The 17,037-nt window shown below is 37.9% G+C and overlaps 1 protein-coding gene across 6 annotated transcripts in view; it reads right to left on the reverse strand.

The window, feature by feature from the left end:
* Nucleotides 1-17,037, reverse strand: part of pcdh15a (protocadherin-related 15a) — a 200,128-nt gene that overhangs the window by 113,004 nt on the left and 70,087 nt on the right. For all 6 annotated transcript variants that reach the window (XM_046834051.1, XM_046834068.1, XM_046834042.1 and 3 more), the window contains 3 exons: nucleotides 16,300-16,455; nucleotides 4,617-4,736; nucleotides 4,398-4,508 (listed from right to left, as the gene is read on the reverse strand). In XM_046834051.1, the coding sequence (XP_046690007.1) occupies nucleotides 4,398-4,508; nucleotides 4,617-4,736; nucleotides 16,300-16,455 (387 nt within the window). The remainder of the gene's footprint in view (nucleotides 1-4,397; nucleotides 4,509-4,616; nucleotides 4,737-16,299; nucleotides 16,456-17,037) is intronic.

Raw genomic sequence — 17,037 nt, forward strand, 5'->3', positions numbered from 1 at the left:
CATACAAACACAGACAAAAACATCAGCTAAAGTTTATCCTCAATGTTCTGTTCAGAGCTTAGCAGTGCATTTCATTTATTTTGATTTTATGTCAACACAATTTCATTGCATACTGTACACATATCATCTTCATATCAGCAAAATAATCAATACCTACATAAATACACACCTCACTTTTTATAGTGAATCTGTGTTATGCTGTATGCAAGTGTTTGCAATTGAGAAGCAAAAGTAAAATGAATGGGTGATAAAAAGTCATAATGATTTTATCAGCTTAAAAAAGACAAACAAGTAAGATTTTTATTTTAAAACAAGTGTTATATTAATCAGAATTAAACCAGATCCACACATTTTCATTTAAGGAAAATATTTATTTTAAGTCTTAAAAGAACTCTTTTCTGAAATGGTGATGAAGTTTTGTGTGGAAAGAAACAGGAGGAATCTCAGAGCAATAAATGACTGCATGATTTTTGGGTTAAGAGTGAGGTAAAAAATAAAAAAATAAAAGCATAGGGAGGGGAAATGGACAAATTTATCCAGTCACCTTTTTAATAATTGACTTGTTTCATGTCCTTGCTAAGTGAATTCCAGTAATAGGCACTCTCACCACCTGAAACTTATGAGGCTTTTAAAAAATGTGTCAGCCAACCACCAGAGGCACACCACCAGACACACACACACACACACACACACACACACACACACACACACACACACACACACACACACACCTGAACATATTTGAAAGCTTTTTGAATGTGAGTGAATTTTACATTTCCCTTCCTGTCTGGAGGTATAAGACAGAATCAAAAGCGTGCCATTTTAAATTGAGACTCATGGATCCTGCAGGCAGTCTGGCATCATATTGAACGAAGGGGTACCCAATCAGTACAGCACACCACTGAGGCTCTTATACAGATGTATGAGTGTGTGAAAAGGCAATGCTGAATAAGTTCTACTTCTGAATAAATTCTTACAAAACCACAAAACGGATTCGAGCAAAAGATTTGCCACAGCTAGGGGTCCAGAAAAAAAAAGCCCAGAGATCTTAAATTACCAACACAAAACCAAACTCCAAAACAGTCAAATGTTTATTAAAACAAAAATAAAAGTTTAACCTGTAGTAAAAATAAGACGTGATCACAATACATGGCAATGTATACATATATACATATACATATATACAGTGGTCCCCAGAACTCGCTGGGGTTACGTTCTAAAACGTTAGAAAATCCGCAAATGTTGGACCCCCGCAGCCCCTGTGGTACCTTAGTAAATTTATCTAGACATTATGTCACTTTAATACAATAGTGTTTTTAAAAAAAATTTGTATGAAATTTGTTAGCGAAAACATAGTTTAAAATGTTATTCCCAACGTTCCTAAACATTCGGTCCCACTGCGGATTCCCGCAAATTTTAAGATAATTTGCAACTTGCTGTTAGTTAGGTTCCAAATAACAACCAGCAAATTTTCTGAGCCGCGAGTTCCAAACTGCAAATTATTGGGCGTTGACTGTATATACGTGTATATATATATATATATATATATATATATATATATATATATATATACACGTATACAGTCAATAATTTGCAGTTTGGAACTCGCGGCTCAGAAAATTTGATGGCCTGTGTAAGTATGGGCGGCTCCTAAATGTGTGATTCCCACTATGAAGTATGGATAATTTAGTTGAATCTGAGAGCACACTTAACCAGCATGGCCAACACAGCATTTTGCAGCATCATGCAATTCTATCTGCCATTTGCACTTAGTTGGACGATAATTTGGTTTCCAACAGGACAATGAACACAAACACAATTCTAGGATATGTAAGAGCTTTTTTTGTTCAAGAAGGACAGTGATGAAGTGATGCATCAGATGTCCCGACCTCCACAATCACCTGATCTAAATGCATTTGAGATGGTTTGGAAAAAGATGGACCAGAGAGCGAAGGAAAGGCAGCCAACAAGCACTCAACACCTCTGGGAACTCTTAAACCTTACCTCATGAGGCTGACTGAGAGATTACCTTGAATGTGCAAAGCTGTCATAAAAGCAAAAGGTGGCTACTTTGAAGAATAAAAAATATAAAACATATTCTGTGGAGGTTTTTTTTTTTTCATTTTTTTCCATCATTTTTGTTTACTACATAATTTCATACATGTTTTGATGTCTATTCCAGAAACACTAGGCATAAATGGCATCTTGCTCACACATTCACACCTAGGGACAAAAGACTGGTACATACTGGTATGAAATAAGGAGACGGTAGGAAACCCATGGGAAGAACATGCACAGAATCACAAAACAGCCTGTAAATAAAGCTAAAGACTATGAACAAGTCATGTACCTTGGTGCTGTGAGGCATCAGTGATACCCACTGTGCTATCATGCAGCCCTTATCTGACAATAGATAATAAAAAATCAGGCAAGCCTATTTCTGGGATTTCCTTCAACTTCACACAACACATACACTTTAGGATTTGAAGAGATGTTAAAATTGCATCAGAATGAGGAAGCAGTTATAGGTTATGTTCCTGACCACACAAGCATAAATGAAGAAAGGTTATAATGGGATAACAATATACAGAAAAAATGGCTATTTTAATATTATTAACCACAAGGTCTTGGTACAGGTCTCCTAGAATTAAAATTGATTTGATGGAGCTGAGCAAACACAATCTATTTCCAATAATCAGAATCTGACATTTGTAACATACTCTAATTAAAGCTTATTAAAGCTTTTATCATGAGGCAAGTAGACAATGAATCATAGTTTACATTCAAGTCAGTTCACATTGTCAAAAGTACAAAAATACTTTTAAAAAAAAAAAGGAAAATACCAAAACTTAGTGAAAATACTTTGAGCTGCCATATTTCAACAGATTCTGCAGATCTTCTTTAAAGTGTTAATGAAGGAATTTGTACCATTATCTACAACATTATGATGAATTTAGAGCAAAGGAATTATGTAGTCACTACAGCAATGTAAAATTAGGAATAACATTTTCATTGATATTTCATTGCACTGAGATTTGATTGCAGCATTAAACAGCTCCATTTGAACAGCCCACATTCTGATGCACAATTATTAAAACAATTATTATTTAGCAATTATTATTATTTAAATAATCAGCATGTAAGCTTGGTTGGTAAAGTTGTAATGAATTCTGCTAGACTACAAACTGACTTATTAATTATAGTTAATTATTTTTAATAGGTAGTAAAATAATAGGAAAAAAACAAGGAAAATAAGAGTTAGAACTGCATGCAAAACTAACAAATGGCTCATATTACTTTTTAGTTTTAGGACCATTATAACATACTACTTTAATTATGCAGGGTTGGGAAAGTGCTTGCTAATTGAAATGTTCCTAAACTTTTTTTCTAAAAGGTTTTCAAAGTACTTAGTGATACAATGCTTCTGGGACTCAAGATTTGTCAAGAAAACTAATCCTAGCAATAAACAATGTGGAAATACAATTTGCTTTGAAAATAAAAAATAAAAAATAGGGTCACTGCTTTAAAAATGCTGCAGGATATTCAAAGGGATATACATGCTTAGCAATCCAGTTCTGATTAATTCATCCATGCAGGTATATAATAAAGTAATAATATACCATAATTTTAACTTATAATGGTTAAGACTCATCTAAATGAGATGCCAAGATGAAAACATTTGACCATCTTTTAGGAAGAGGTTTTAAAATAAAAGTGACAAAGTGACAAAAACTAGTTAAATATGAACAATATTCTTATGCCGGTTGGTCATTATCATCCTCCTCTGCAGAAATCACTCTAGTGTGCTCATTGGAGAAAAAACTTTATGGAGCAGCTGCACTGATAATGCGCAATTGCAGGTTGCCTGGCTTTATGAAGGCGTGCCCAGGCATTTATTCAGTTACTCTGGTGTAACATCAAACTGAGCAGTGCGGTCAGCCTAAGGGCACACTAAAAGCAGAACAAGAGCTTAGCAGTGCTAAGGTTCTGCCTGGAGCCAGGATTCACTTTCTAGATGACGTCCTATGTTCTGTCTTTGTTGTAGAACAAAGCCGCCTTCACGTTTTCTGATGAGTGTCAAAATGCTGTCATAATGGTGTGAAGAAGTTCAACACTAATGAATGCTCTAATCTGATAAATATATGTTGCTCATTCAAAATACCAGCCAGTAAACAATTTCATAAACAAAAGCAGTGACACTTTCCCTGCATTTGCAGCAACACATCAGCCATGATGGTAACAAGGCAGATCTCACAATCAAATTACTTTCCTTAATATATTATGTCTTAAATAAAATAGGACAATTAAATGAAAACACATAAAAAGCTTGAATTCATGTTAACCTAAAATCCAGTTCTGGATATGGAGAACGGTATCGTAACTGTAAAAGCACTTACATTAGCCTGGACTATGATTAGGTAGCGTGTTCTTTCTTCATAGTTTAATCTCTCAGCAAGAACAATGTTACCAGACAATGTGCTGGCCACCTGTACAGTCCTGTTTGACATCTGCGAAAGAAAAACACAAAGATTAATGACAGAGACAGCCAAAGAATAAAACACATTTTGCCATAGCAGTTAAAAAAAATAGCTATACATATTTGAAATGGACTTTACCGGGTCATTCGGATTGTACTGGATGCCGTATTCAATTTGGCCATTTGGTCCATCATCAATGTCAGTGGCTCCGTTGTTTCCTGAGAAACCAGTGAAGATGGTGGTGCCAACAGGAGTGAGCTGGAGAGGCAGAATGTTACAAACATAGAGACAATGTGATTAAAATGAATCAACTGTCACTAAGACATTTATGCACTATTTATATTATAAATATGCATGTAAAATCTCTTCTTGTAAATTCAAAATACTGAATAAAACATAATTTGATATGTGGTACTAGATTTATATGTAACATTCCTGCTATTCTGTCTATTTTTGTTGTTGTTTTACCTTATGCTTCAATTGTAATCAAATCATCTTCCAATTCTCACCCTAAGCAATATATTAACTCAATATTATATAAAATCCTTAGAAATATGAAATGACCTTAAAATTGTAAATAATTTCAAAAAGCAAATTCAGGTCAGAGAATCTGAAATATTTCTCCGTCCATCAAATCAAAACCATGGGTACAGTAAGTGTAAGTGTGCTGAGCCAACTTTAACTTAATATGCTGCTGCAGCTGCTAACATAACTACTGCATAGCTAAACACATACATAAATAAGTTATACAAGCTTGAAAATGGTGTATTTGGAGTGTTGTTTTTTTTTGTTAGAATTTTAGAGATAGTGCTGCTCTTTACTACAATGCTTTCTTAATTATTACAAAATGTACACATAAAATAATGATACATTTCATAAATAACTCATTTATAGTTACATTAGTTGCATAAGCCTTTAACATAGAAGGAGATTTTTGATCTCTCAGTAACATGATAAATAGTGTTTTCTTTCATTAAAATGAGAGGCTGGTGAGGAAATGTCTATATATAGCTCTACACAGCTATGACACTTGCTTCATAATTATCAGTTAAAATTCTCTAAAAAGAAAAACTTAGCTGTTTTAAGAAGTTTATTAATGCATGAATTATGCAGAATGTCCACAGCAAAAAAAAAAAAAAAATGTGAATGAGCTGTTATAAGAATATATGTAAAATAAGCACAAATATATCAACCTGGATTTTTTACCAATGATTTTGTAATCACTGTAATCTATGCAGACAATTTGGTAAAAAAAATCATCAAATGATTGTGTCAGGATCTTCCGGGCTCTTAGCACGCAATTGCGGTTTCGCGGCGCACGCATCCGGGTCGGCGGCCATCTTGACGTTTTTTCTGCATCACTGGTAATTTAAGGACAACAAAGACATTTACTCAATGCCAAGTTATCTCACCAGCTTTCCATGTACCTAGTATTATTCTCTTCACCCTGCCTGTTCTGGTTCCTATTCCCTACTAGTTAACCCGATCCCTGTTCTGCTCTGCCTCTGCTCTGATTTGGACTCTGGACTGTTTTTGGCCTGTGTTTTTACTCCGCCCTATATTGCTCTGGTTGTCAGCTCTTGGATTTTGGACTGTTTAGAATTTAAGATTTTGGTTTCCCTGCACTGCTCTGTCTCCTGGCTGTATTATGGACTTTGTTTTGCCTTTGCCTGTTTTTTTTTTAAAGCCTGCTTTCTATTACCCTGTGGCATCCTGCATTTGGGTCCTTTCCTTCCAGTCACGCATCACTGACAGATTGATTGATTATCATTTGGGTGTGGCAGCATATTTGACACCATATACAGTATACGCTACCCAGAATGTCGAAATAAAACGCTTTCTAGATTCCATGCAAAGGACAGTGTGAACTTGCAAAAAAAAACAGCACAAACGGCACAGTACGATAACACTGGCTTTTTCGCCTGTATTTTTGAAAAATAATAAACTTTCCAACATAAGGAAAAGACAAAATATCTTTTTTAATGTAAATCGTTTTTTAATGGAATAACATTTGTGAAAGTGATAGAGTTTTTTTCCTCTAGCACGTGGAAAATTAACTATACAATAGCAAAGCAAAAACATAAAAGTAAGAGAAAACTAGAAAAGATCAAAAGTGCAGGTGGTAGGAAGAAAAGTCAGAATAAAGCAGAACTCCCCTGAGGCCTGAGTGTGTGTGTGTGTGTGTGTGTATATATATATATATATATATATATATATATATATATATATATATATATATATATATATATATATATATATATATGTGTGTGTGTGTGTGTGTGTGTGTGTGTGTGTACGTGTGTGTGTGTGTGTGTGTGTGTGTGTGTGTGTGTGCATCTTATATCTTAAAGAAAATTCTTTATTTTATTTATGCTGACTTGAAAACGTTTTTATTTTTTTTTTTACTTATAGTTGAGCCTGCTTGCTGCCATTTCTTTTTAAATGAAAAATAAGACTTACAATATAAAATATGATGAAACCTAATGCAAGACTGATTATCTGTGTATAACATCATGGTCCAAAGGTTTTTTTGGCTTTTATTATTGAATTAAACATTAATTTAAACATTTTCAGGTTTGTAGTTACATCTGCAAGAAAAGTTGTTCCTGTTACCACGTGTCACAGCACGGATAAACATCCACTCCCTTCTTTTTTTCTCCCTTCAAAAAAAAAAAACAGCTTGACATTTTCGCTGGGAATAAAAGTGTAAAACTCCTCTGTTCTGAAGTCTTAAGGAAATGTTACATAAACAGCGCATAACAAAAAAACTAAGCACATCAATGACTTTTTTCCTTTTTTAAAACTATGCACTTTTGTCAGGTTTTAGAGACAGAACGGTTTAAAAAAAATGGCAGACAAAGCTTTGTTATAGCATTGTCAAAAAAACAGGCAGGGGTCAGGCGATCAACAAAGGCTAGACACAAAACAAAATCCAAAATCCAGAGCAAAACAAGCTTAAAATACAAAATAGTCTGCACGAGAAAAAAGCATGGAATATCAACAGTGAAGACATGAGATGTTACTTTGCATCATGTGGTTGGTTTGCGAATGGCTTATATAGTGTATATAATGGTTAATGTATTGATCATAATATCCTTCTTTGCTAGACTAGAAAATGTTGTTGGAATAAAGGGAACAGCTGTCTCCTGGTTTAGGTCTTATTTGACTGATCGCAATCAAGGATCTGTCTTAGGCCAACTGCTTTTCTTTCTATATATGCTGTCTCTGGGTAAAATTATACGTAAACATGGTATTAGCTTCCATTGCTATGCTGAGGATACACAGTTGTATATTTCAGCAAAGTTAGATGAGAGAGATCAATGTCGAAGAGTGTGTAAAGGACATTAGACTAACTTCTGCTTAACTCTGATAAGATGGAAGTAAGTTTTATTAGGACCACATGTAGCTAGAAGTAAACTTTCCGATTGCATAGCGTCTCTGGATGGTCTTTCTATCTCAGTTTGTACAGCAGTCAAAGACCTTGCTGTGATTGTTGACTCTAGTCGGTTCTTTGAGGCTCATAACGTTTAAATAAACTTTAAATAACATTACCAGATAGCCTTCTTTTACCTTGAAATAGTGCTAAAATTAGAAATATGATGTTGTTACAGGATGCAGAAAAACTAGCTGATGCTTTTGTTACATCTGGATTACACTACTGTAATGCTTTACTGTCTGGGTGTTTGAGTAAGTGCATAAATAAGCTTTAGTAAGTCAATAATGCAGCAGCAAGAGTCTTAACTGTATCTAGAAATAAGACCACATCACCCCTGTTTACTCAGTCTACACTGGCTGCCAATTAAATCTCGCATTGATTATAAACTGCTACTACTGACGTATAAATCACTTAACAGTCTCATCCCGCAGTATCTAAATGAACTTTTGTTCCTTATGATCCCCACGCCTACTTAGATCAAAAGGTGCAGGCTGTTTGTTGGTACCTCAAATAATGAAGACTACAGCAGGGGGCAGAGCTTTCACTTACAAAGCCCCACAGTTATTGAATAGCCTTTGTACTAGTGTTCAGGACTCGGACACAGTCTCAGTGTTCAAGTTGAGGCTGAAGACAAATTTTTTTAGTCAAGCCTATTAATAGTAGGGTTTCTTAGGTAAATGAGCAGATCTGGCGGGATCATTGATATTAAATGTTCAGTGAACTGGAATATGTGTATGCTGTCATTCCCTCACTCTCAACGTTCACTCAGGTTTGTTGGCTGTGGTGTGGGGGACCGTTTCTAATCCCAGAGTGTTATTTTTTGGCGCTTCCTTTTAGTTATGCTGCTGTAGTGAGTTTTGCTGTAATCCCCGACTGCACCATGTCCTTAACTTTTACACAACAATAAGGATACTTAAAAATCCATATCCCTCTCTCCCTATCACCCCTCTTTCTCTCTCTGTCAAGTAAAACATGCTCCTGAAGTAACAGTGTCCACTGTTCCAGGCCCTCTCCTCTCTTTGGATCTGCCTGCTGCATCCGATCCTGCCTCTGGAAGGTGTTCTCTTGGATTGGAGGCCACTCTGTGCAGCTGTGTATGGTTTCTTATCAACAGCCTTGGGAGCCATGAAATTACGAAGTAAGAACAGGAGCTTCGAGGATTTGGATTTGGACTGTAGTTAATGTCAACAGTCTGCTACACTGACTCAGGACTACAGTTTGCATCTGATTGCCATCACTGCACACCTCAACATCATTTAGCTATAATAAATGGACATTTGGTGCCACCCAAATGAGGATGGGTTCCCTCTTAAGTATGGTTCCCCTTAAGGTTTCTTCCTAATGCCATCTCAGAAAGTTTTTTCTCACCACAGTCACCACCGACTCACTCATTAGGGACCTACACTTATAAATAACATATACACACTTATCATGTAATCGTGTAAACCTGCTTTAAGACAATGGACATTACATTGTTAAAAGTTCTTTACAAATAAATTGAATGAATTACATTGAGTGTATGTACAATAAAAGAAACTGACCTTGTAGAGGAGACTGTCATCATTTGAATGGCATAACTGCTAAACCATTTTCTGAATTACAAAAATGTTTTAAGTACTCAAAATTTTGTGAATAGTCATGGTTCTATATATAACTGTTACCTTTTACAAAGAACCCTTGTGAAACCATTTTCCAGAGTGTAAATGCATAAAATAGTGTAAATGCATAAAAGCCATTAGTGTAAGTAGATTTTGTTGCAGTCCAATTATGATTACTTCATTGCATCCAAAGATTTAGAATGAGATCAGAAGCATGAGAAGCATCTTTGGTTTAAACCAATGAATGAAAAAGAGGACTGAGAATCAATATCAGTTAGCATCTAATATTCATGCAGACCTTATTATGGAGTTAGGCACTGCCACACACACTGTGAGCATGCCCACTTGGCTCTGAATGTTCATTCATTAATTCTTCACTACAGGTAGTTTCTGAATTGCGAAGATGCTTTACCATGACACCATCATAACTAAAAATATCGTAAGTCGAGACATGGCCTAGCCTAACCAGGAATCTTAAAAAATGGTGATCAGTATGGGGTAGTATACTGTAATTTGTTAATAATTAAACAAATGACAGTACATCAGTATATCACTGGCCCTGCATCACATTATAAAGTTATTTCTTGAGTTGAACACATCCACATAAGCTCAGAAAGGGTTTATTAAATAACTGATTATGTGGCCTGTCGATTAGAGGTGTTAAAGCAGAAAAAAAAATTGCCGTACAGGGCTATCAGGGTGCACCACTGTATCAGTCCATTTGTGTTAATGTGTGTGTGTGTGTGTGTGTGTGTGTGTGTGTGTGTGTGTAGGTGTGTGTGTGTGTGTGTGCTTCCAGTTTTTAAAGAGTAGCAGAAAAGTAGCAGCAATTTAGCTCTGATGAAGAAAGGAAAAATGCAAGCAGACTGTATAATAAGTTTAAAACCTCCAATAAACAATGCATACTAGGATTATGTCCATCACTTTAATCAAGATAAGCAGCATGACTTCTTTACTTGGTCCGGAGCAGACGAAACTAACCAATCATCAGTGCTGAGCTGTATTTGTCTCATCTACAAAAACACTGAAGTCTGAAAATGAAACTCTTGCTGCCTGATGCACAGCCACATTAGTTATGCAGAAGTAATGTGTCATCAGCATAGGCAATTTTGCCCCAATATTAAATCGCCGCTGATTATATTGCATGCTTCTGACTGAAATTGAGCGATGCTAAAATTAAAACGGGGAGGGGAGAGAGAAAGACTAAATGTACTGAGAATAAAGGGAGAGTCAAGAGATTAGAGAGGCAATGCTTAACCTCTACAGTCCTAGCCAAGATAAAATATATATATTGTGTATTGCACAGTCAGTCAGCCAGTCTTTTTTATTGTAGCAAGACAGCTGAAAGAACCTGTTTATTGACCTGACATTCAAATGAAATCAATGCAAAGCAGTGGTCTGCCTCCTGATCTCAATTTCTTATAGATAAGAACAACAAAATACTTTCCCAAAATCAACATGACATCATCATCATCAGTATCTGCCATGTCACTTTCAAAAAGAGTTTTTAAAGGTGCTATTCACGTTACATTTCACTGAAGAGGGAAAGATTGCATAGGCCGACATAAAACTGTTATGAATTAGGCTTTTGACCACTACTGCAAATCCAAGCAATTTGCAAGTTTGTAGTTGATTGTAGCTTATTGGTTACATTTTCAGACATCTGATGGGAAAGTCTTATGTTCCAATCTCAGCACTGCCAAGCTTCCACTGCTGTGCCCTTGAGCAAGGCATTGAAACCCTCAACAGCTCAATTGTATAAACAAGCATCTGCCAAAAGACACAAATGTAAATAATTAGGTTTGAAATGCTGTCAGTCATTGATTGGAAGTTAGTTACCAAGTTCAGCCACTTTGATTATCATAAGGAGAAAGCCATGTGTTGAGTCAGTCACAAAAATCCATTTATGAAGAGCATACTGTGCCACCCCGTGGCAAAAATATACAAACTACCTCCCTACCATATTATACATTATACACTCATTGACTCCTAGTGAAGCAATGTTGTTGTCTAATGAACAGTAACCTTTACTTCATTAAAGAAAGTGTATTTGAATCTGTCACAGGCTCCCACTAAAGAAATGTGTCAGTGAACGTTTATTATGAGATTGTCTACAGGTTTTTAAGGACAATTTTATGCAGGCAACACTGTCCATGGTATAGAGGTTGCATTACATAAGTAAGGATCAATATTTACATTCTTAAAATCAGTTACACCAAGAGGAATAAATCAGAAAAAAGGAAATATAGAAAATACATATCGTTAGCATTTCATTGCCAAACTCATGAAATGTTTATGGGTAATGAATTCTCAATTATACACTACATTGACAAACATTTGTGGACACCTTACACCCAAATGTGATATATGTAATATACACACCCATATATTCCTCAAACCTTTGCAATGGAAAATGGAACAATGGAACAATTTTTACAATGGAAAGCGTGGCATTACCGGCTTGGTGACATCAGGACCAGGAAGCTATAGAAAGCACATGGAGTGAAACTGGCACTAGATTCTGAAAAGGGAAGGAAGCACTGCAGGGATGGTGGCTGTGTGGCATAAAGATGCAGCATCTCGTTCCCTCGGGGACCTGGAGTCCCCTATACGTGACCTGGAGACGTTCCCCCTCGGGAATTTGAGATGACCTGGATTGGAGAATGGTCTCTACCACCTCAGTGGAGAGACTGGAGACTAGGAGCTGTGCCCCCTCAGGGCCCGCAGCCACAGTTTCCACAGTTCTGGGCGGGGGTTAACGGCAAGACACGACGTCACTGGTGCAGTGATGTCACAACCAGGAAGCTACAAGATGCGCATGCAGTGGAGCCGACGCTAGCTTCTGTTTGTTCAGGTAAGTGCTTTGTGTGTGAATCTGTGAAGGCATGAGCTTTAAAAGCAAGCGGAAATTCTGGCTGTGTGTTCCTCCTTGCCCTTGTTTCATTTCGGGGGGAAGGAATCCACACAGCCTGGGTGTTTTTTGCTTGGGAGAGAAGCATGCTCAGTCGTCGCCTTATGGAGAGCTCATGGAGAGGCAAAGCAGCGTCGGATGTCGTTGGATTCGCAAGCGGACCTGACAGAGGGCCTGGAGATGGTGCCCTTTCTCCTGCCTCACCTGCCGGGTCTAGCACTCGCTCCCAGAGGGAAGGACGCCCTTCGGCGTATTCTTCCCCCAGCGCAAGCAGCGCTGTGCTCCACATTTCTTTCTTTGAGGAGGGAGAGGTTATGGAAGCTAGCAAGCCCACAGACTCCTCCCAGCCTGTGCTGTACATCTGTGGCTCACCCTGTCAGATATTCCCGGCAGGGACAGGGCTTATCTGCTGAACACCCCAATGGCCCCTTCTAGCTTGTTCGGCGACGCCATAGGTTTCTGTTCCTTGTGTAGTAAGATCAATAAATAAATACACAAGTTCCAGAAATAATCTTATTGCAGTTAAAACTGTAAAATGTCAGATAAGCAAAAACAAAAAAGTTCTAAAGTTTGGACTTCTAAACATTAGATCACTTGCACCCAAAGCACTCATTGTAAATAAGACCGTCACAGATAATAACCTCGATTCACTCTGTCTCACTGAGACCTGGATTAAACCAAATGATTATATGGATCTTAATGAGTCTACATCGTCAGGATATGCTTATAGCATGAGCCCTGTCAGACTGGTCATGGGGGTGGTGTAGCAACCATTTACAGTGCCCATTTTAATGTTAGTCAAAGATTAGGATTTAGGTTTAAATCATTCGAAGGGATAGTTCTTTAATTTGTACTTTCAGACATACATAAAAACCCTATTATCTCTCCCCCAGGCCACCGTGTACAGACCCCCAGGGCCCTACGTTGATTTTCTTCAAGAGTTTGCTCACTTTCTTTCAGACCTCTGCTGCTTGTAGGAGATTTTAATATTTACGTAGATGATGTAAATTATGCCCTAGGAATAACATTTCTGGACTTACTAAACTCTTTTGGGGTTAAACAAAACATAACTAGTCCAACTTATTGTTTAAATCACACACTAGACTTAATAATATCCCATGGAGCGGATGTCACTGATATAGACATTTTACCTCAGAGTGATGATATCACAGACCATTGCCTCATACTGTACACAGTACCGGTAGAGCAGATTAGCTGCGTCTCATCACCAAATTTAACTTGGTAGGACTATTGTTCCGACCACTAAGGACAGATTCACAAATAACCTGCCTGATTTATCAAAATTTCTCAGTAAACCCCTAAATGCTAATGATCATGAGGAAATGGCTAACAACATAGACACTATCCTCACTAGCACATTAGACACTGTTGCCCCATCCAAATAAAAAAGGTTAGAGAAAAAACACCTGCACCATGGTATAATAGTCATACTCATGCCCTCAAGAGAGCAGTCCGTGATCTGGAAAAAAAAATAGAAAAAACTAAATTGGAGGTATTTATAATTGTGTATAAAGACAGTATGCTCAGCTACAGACAGGCGCTAAATGCTGCTAGAGCTCAGTACCTGAGCAAACTCATAGAAAACAAAAAAACAATCCCAGTTTCCAGTATAATGGCTAAATTAAAAACAAATCAGGTATCTGAAAAATGTATTCCATCACAGTTTAGTAGTGAGGACTTTATGAATTTCTTCACACTCCTCACTATCTGTAGGTCACGTCCTTAAACCCCTCAAGTTGGCATTAAAAAACCTAATTTGGATCCAAATAAACTATCAGAGTACAGACCCATTTTAAATATTCTGTTTATGTATATGATTTTAGAAAAGATTGTGTCTGCCCAGTTATGTTCCTTCTTACAAGAAAACAAAATCTTAGAAGAGTTTCAGTCAGGTTTCAGGCCCAATCATAGCACAGAAACTGTAGTCATTACACTGTAGTCATGTATTTATTAATCATCATTAAACAAGCTACAGTTACAGTTCATAATGCAGCAGCCAGAGTTCTAACAAGGTTGACAAAATATAACCATATAACCCCAATCTTATCATCCCAACACTGGCTACCTGTTAAGTTTCAAATTAACTACAAACTATTGCTACTTACCTACAAAACCCTAAATGTTTTAGCTTCCATGTATCTATCCAGTCTTCTAACATGCTACAATCCACCACACTCCTTGAGATCTCAAAACTTCATACTGTTCATATAACCTAAATGAGGATGGGTTCCCCTTTTGAGTCTGGTTCCTCTCAAGGTTCCTTCCTGATAACATCTAAGTTTTTCCTTGTTACAGTCACCCAGGCTGCTCATCAGAGATAAATAGACATCATCAATTTTAATTCTTAAATTCTGTAAAGCTGTTTTGAGACAATGTCTATTGTGAAAAGTGTTAAAGGTAGTTTATTTGAGCTGGAAGGATGGATACATGGAAGTATGCATCCTTCAGATCTATTGAGACAAATGAGTCCTCGGACCTGATTTGGGACGCAACTTAATTCAGGGTCAGCAACTTGAAACTGAGTCTCAAAAGTGAGCACGCAATCCTCTGTCCTTTTTGGGAACTATGAAGAAACAGCTGTAGAACCCAGACTCTCTGTCTGATGGAGAGTCTGGTCTCTTTTTGTTCCATAACCAGAGCCTGCTCAAGTTGAACGGGGGCAGACGGAACCCGAACTGAATCGTATAGCCTCTGTCTACAGTGCGCAGGACCCATAGAGCCAGGCTGCTAAATTGTCTCTTAAGGAAATCAGTCTCTCGAGGAGGACGTCCCAGGAGGACATCCCTATCCCTGTCAAAGAGGTCAAGCTGGGTGAGCCATACGTGCCTCTCAGTAGACACCAGGGTGGCCATGGACCGGGGAATGGACCTAGCAGTCTTCTTAGTAGCCCTGAGAGCTAGGTCTGAAACAGCCCGAAGTCTCAGGTTTATTGACCGCCTGTGGTCTCTCCCACATCCAGCTCCCGCAGCAGGTCTGCCTGATAGGCCTGTACCACAGCCATGGTGTGCAAACAGTGTGTGGTTTGACCTGCTAAAGCATAAGCCTTGCCCACCAGCGCCGAGGTAGTACGAAGGGGCTTGGTGGGCAGTGGCGGGGTCTTTGGGAATGATGCGTCACCCGTGGAGAGATAGCCAGCCAGTGTCTCTTAAACTTGGGGCATTTTCCCATAACCTCACTCATTTAATCCGCCTATATTAGAATATAGTAAACCTTAGGACTGAAGAGGCGAGCCGAGCAGGGCTTAACCCAGGACCTGGATATCTCGGTAGGCAGGTTTGAAAAGAAAGGTAGACCCTGGCGTGGAGGCAGTGATGCGGGTTGCAGAAAGCGCTCGTCAGGCTTGCTGGACGGGCTTGCTTTCTGCTGATCAGCCAGCCACTTGATGTCGAGTTTGACAACGGCTCAGGTCACTACCTCGCTTCCAGTACAAACAGAAGCTAGCGCGCTTTCACTCTATGTTCGTTTTATAGCTTCCTGGTCGTGACGTCAACCTGCCAGTGACGCCGCACTTTCGATTGGACTGATTACACACGTGATTAAGAATGAGGACAACATGGAAGCATTCCCAAAGGGTTGTTGACACAGCATCACAGCCTTCACAGTCCTGACCTCTGTCCCAATTAATATTTTTGGGATGAACTAAATGATGACATTAGTGTCTGGCCTCACTAATGCGCTTGTGGGTGAATCCTCACAGCCATTTTTTCAAAATCTAGAGTGGTATTCTGTATGAGAATTGTTCAAACGTGATATTTAAAAAGTGTGTTTTATAGTGAGAGATTCATGAACCTTCAGCCATGTAGTGTATGACACAAAAGACTCTTGAGTAAGATACTGTAGCATTAGTGACCTCACCTCATTGACTGCTATGTAATAGCGAGGCTGTTGAAACTGCGGTACGTTGTCGTTCCTGTCGCGTACCAAAATGCGCACCTCATGCAGAATAATTGTGCCCACCAGCTCATTAGTGCACTGAACCTGAACCACTATAGTAGTGATGGATCTTGGAGGCTAAAAAGAAGGAGATAGAGAAAAGGTATTATTGACCATTTTGGCATTTGAACATCTATGAGAATTATTTTTAATCTGCAAATATCACACATACAGTGCATCTGGAAAGTATTCACAGTGCATGATTTTTTCCAAATGTTATTATATTGCAGCTTTATTAAAAAATGGATTAAAATAATTATTTTCCTCAAAATTCTACAGAAAATCTTTTATAATAACAACATGAAGAAGTTTGTTTGAAATATTTGCAAACTTATTAAAAATGTAAATAATAAAAAAAAAAAAATTCACGTACAGTACATACTGTAAGTATTTACAGCCTTTGCCATGACACTCAAAACTGAGTTTAGGTGCATCCTGTTTCCACTGATCATCCTTGAGCTGTTTCTACATCTTGATTGATAACAGTGCATGTCAGAGCAAAAACCAAGCAATGAAGTCCAAGGAATTGTCTGTAGACCTCTGAGACAGGATTGTATCGAGGCACAGATCTGGGGAAGGGTACAGAAAAATTTCTGCAGCATTGAAGGTCTCAATGAGCACAGTGGCCTGCATCATCTGTAAATGGAAGAAGTTTGGAAT

Source organism: Silurus meridionalis, chromosome 2, assembly GCF_014805685.1.
Source record: "Silurus meridionalis isolate SWU-2019-XX chromosome 2, ASM1480568v1, whole genome shotgun sequence".
Classification (NCBI taxonomy): domain Eukaryota; kingdom Metazoa; phylum Chordata; class Actinopteri; order Siluriformes; family Siluridae; genus Silurus; species Silurus meridionalis.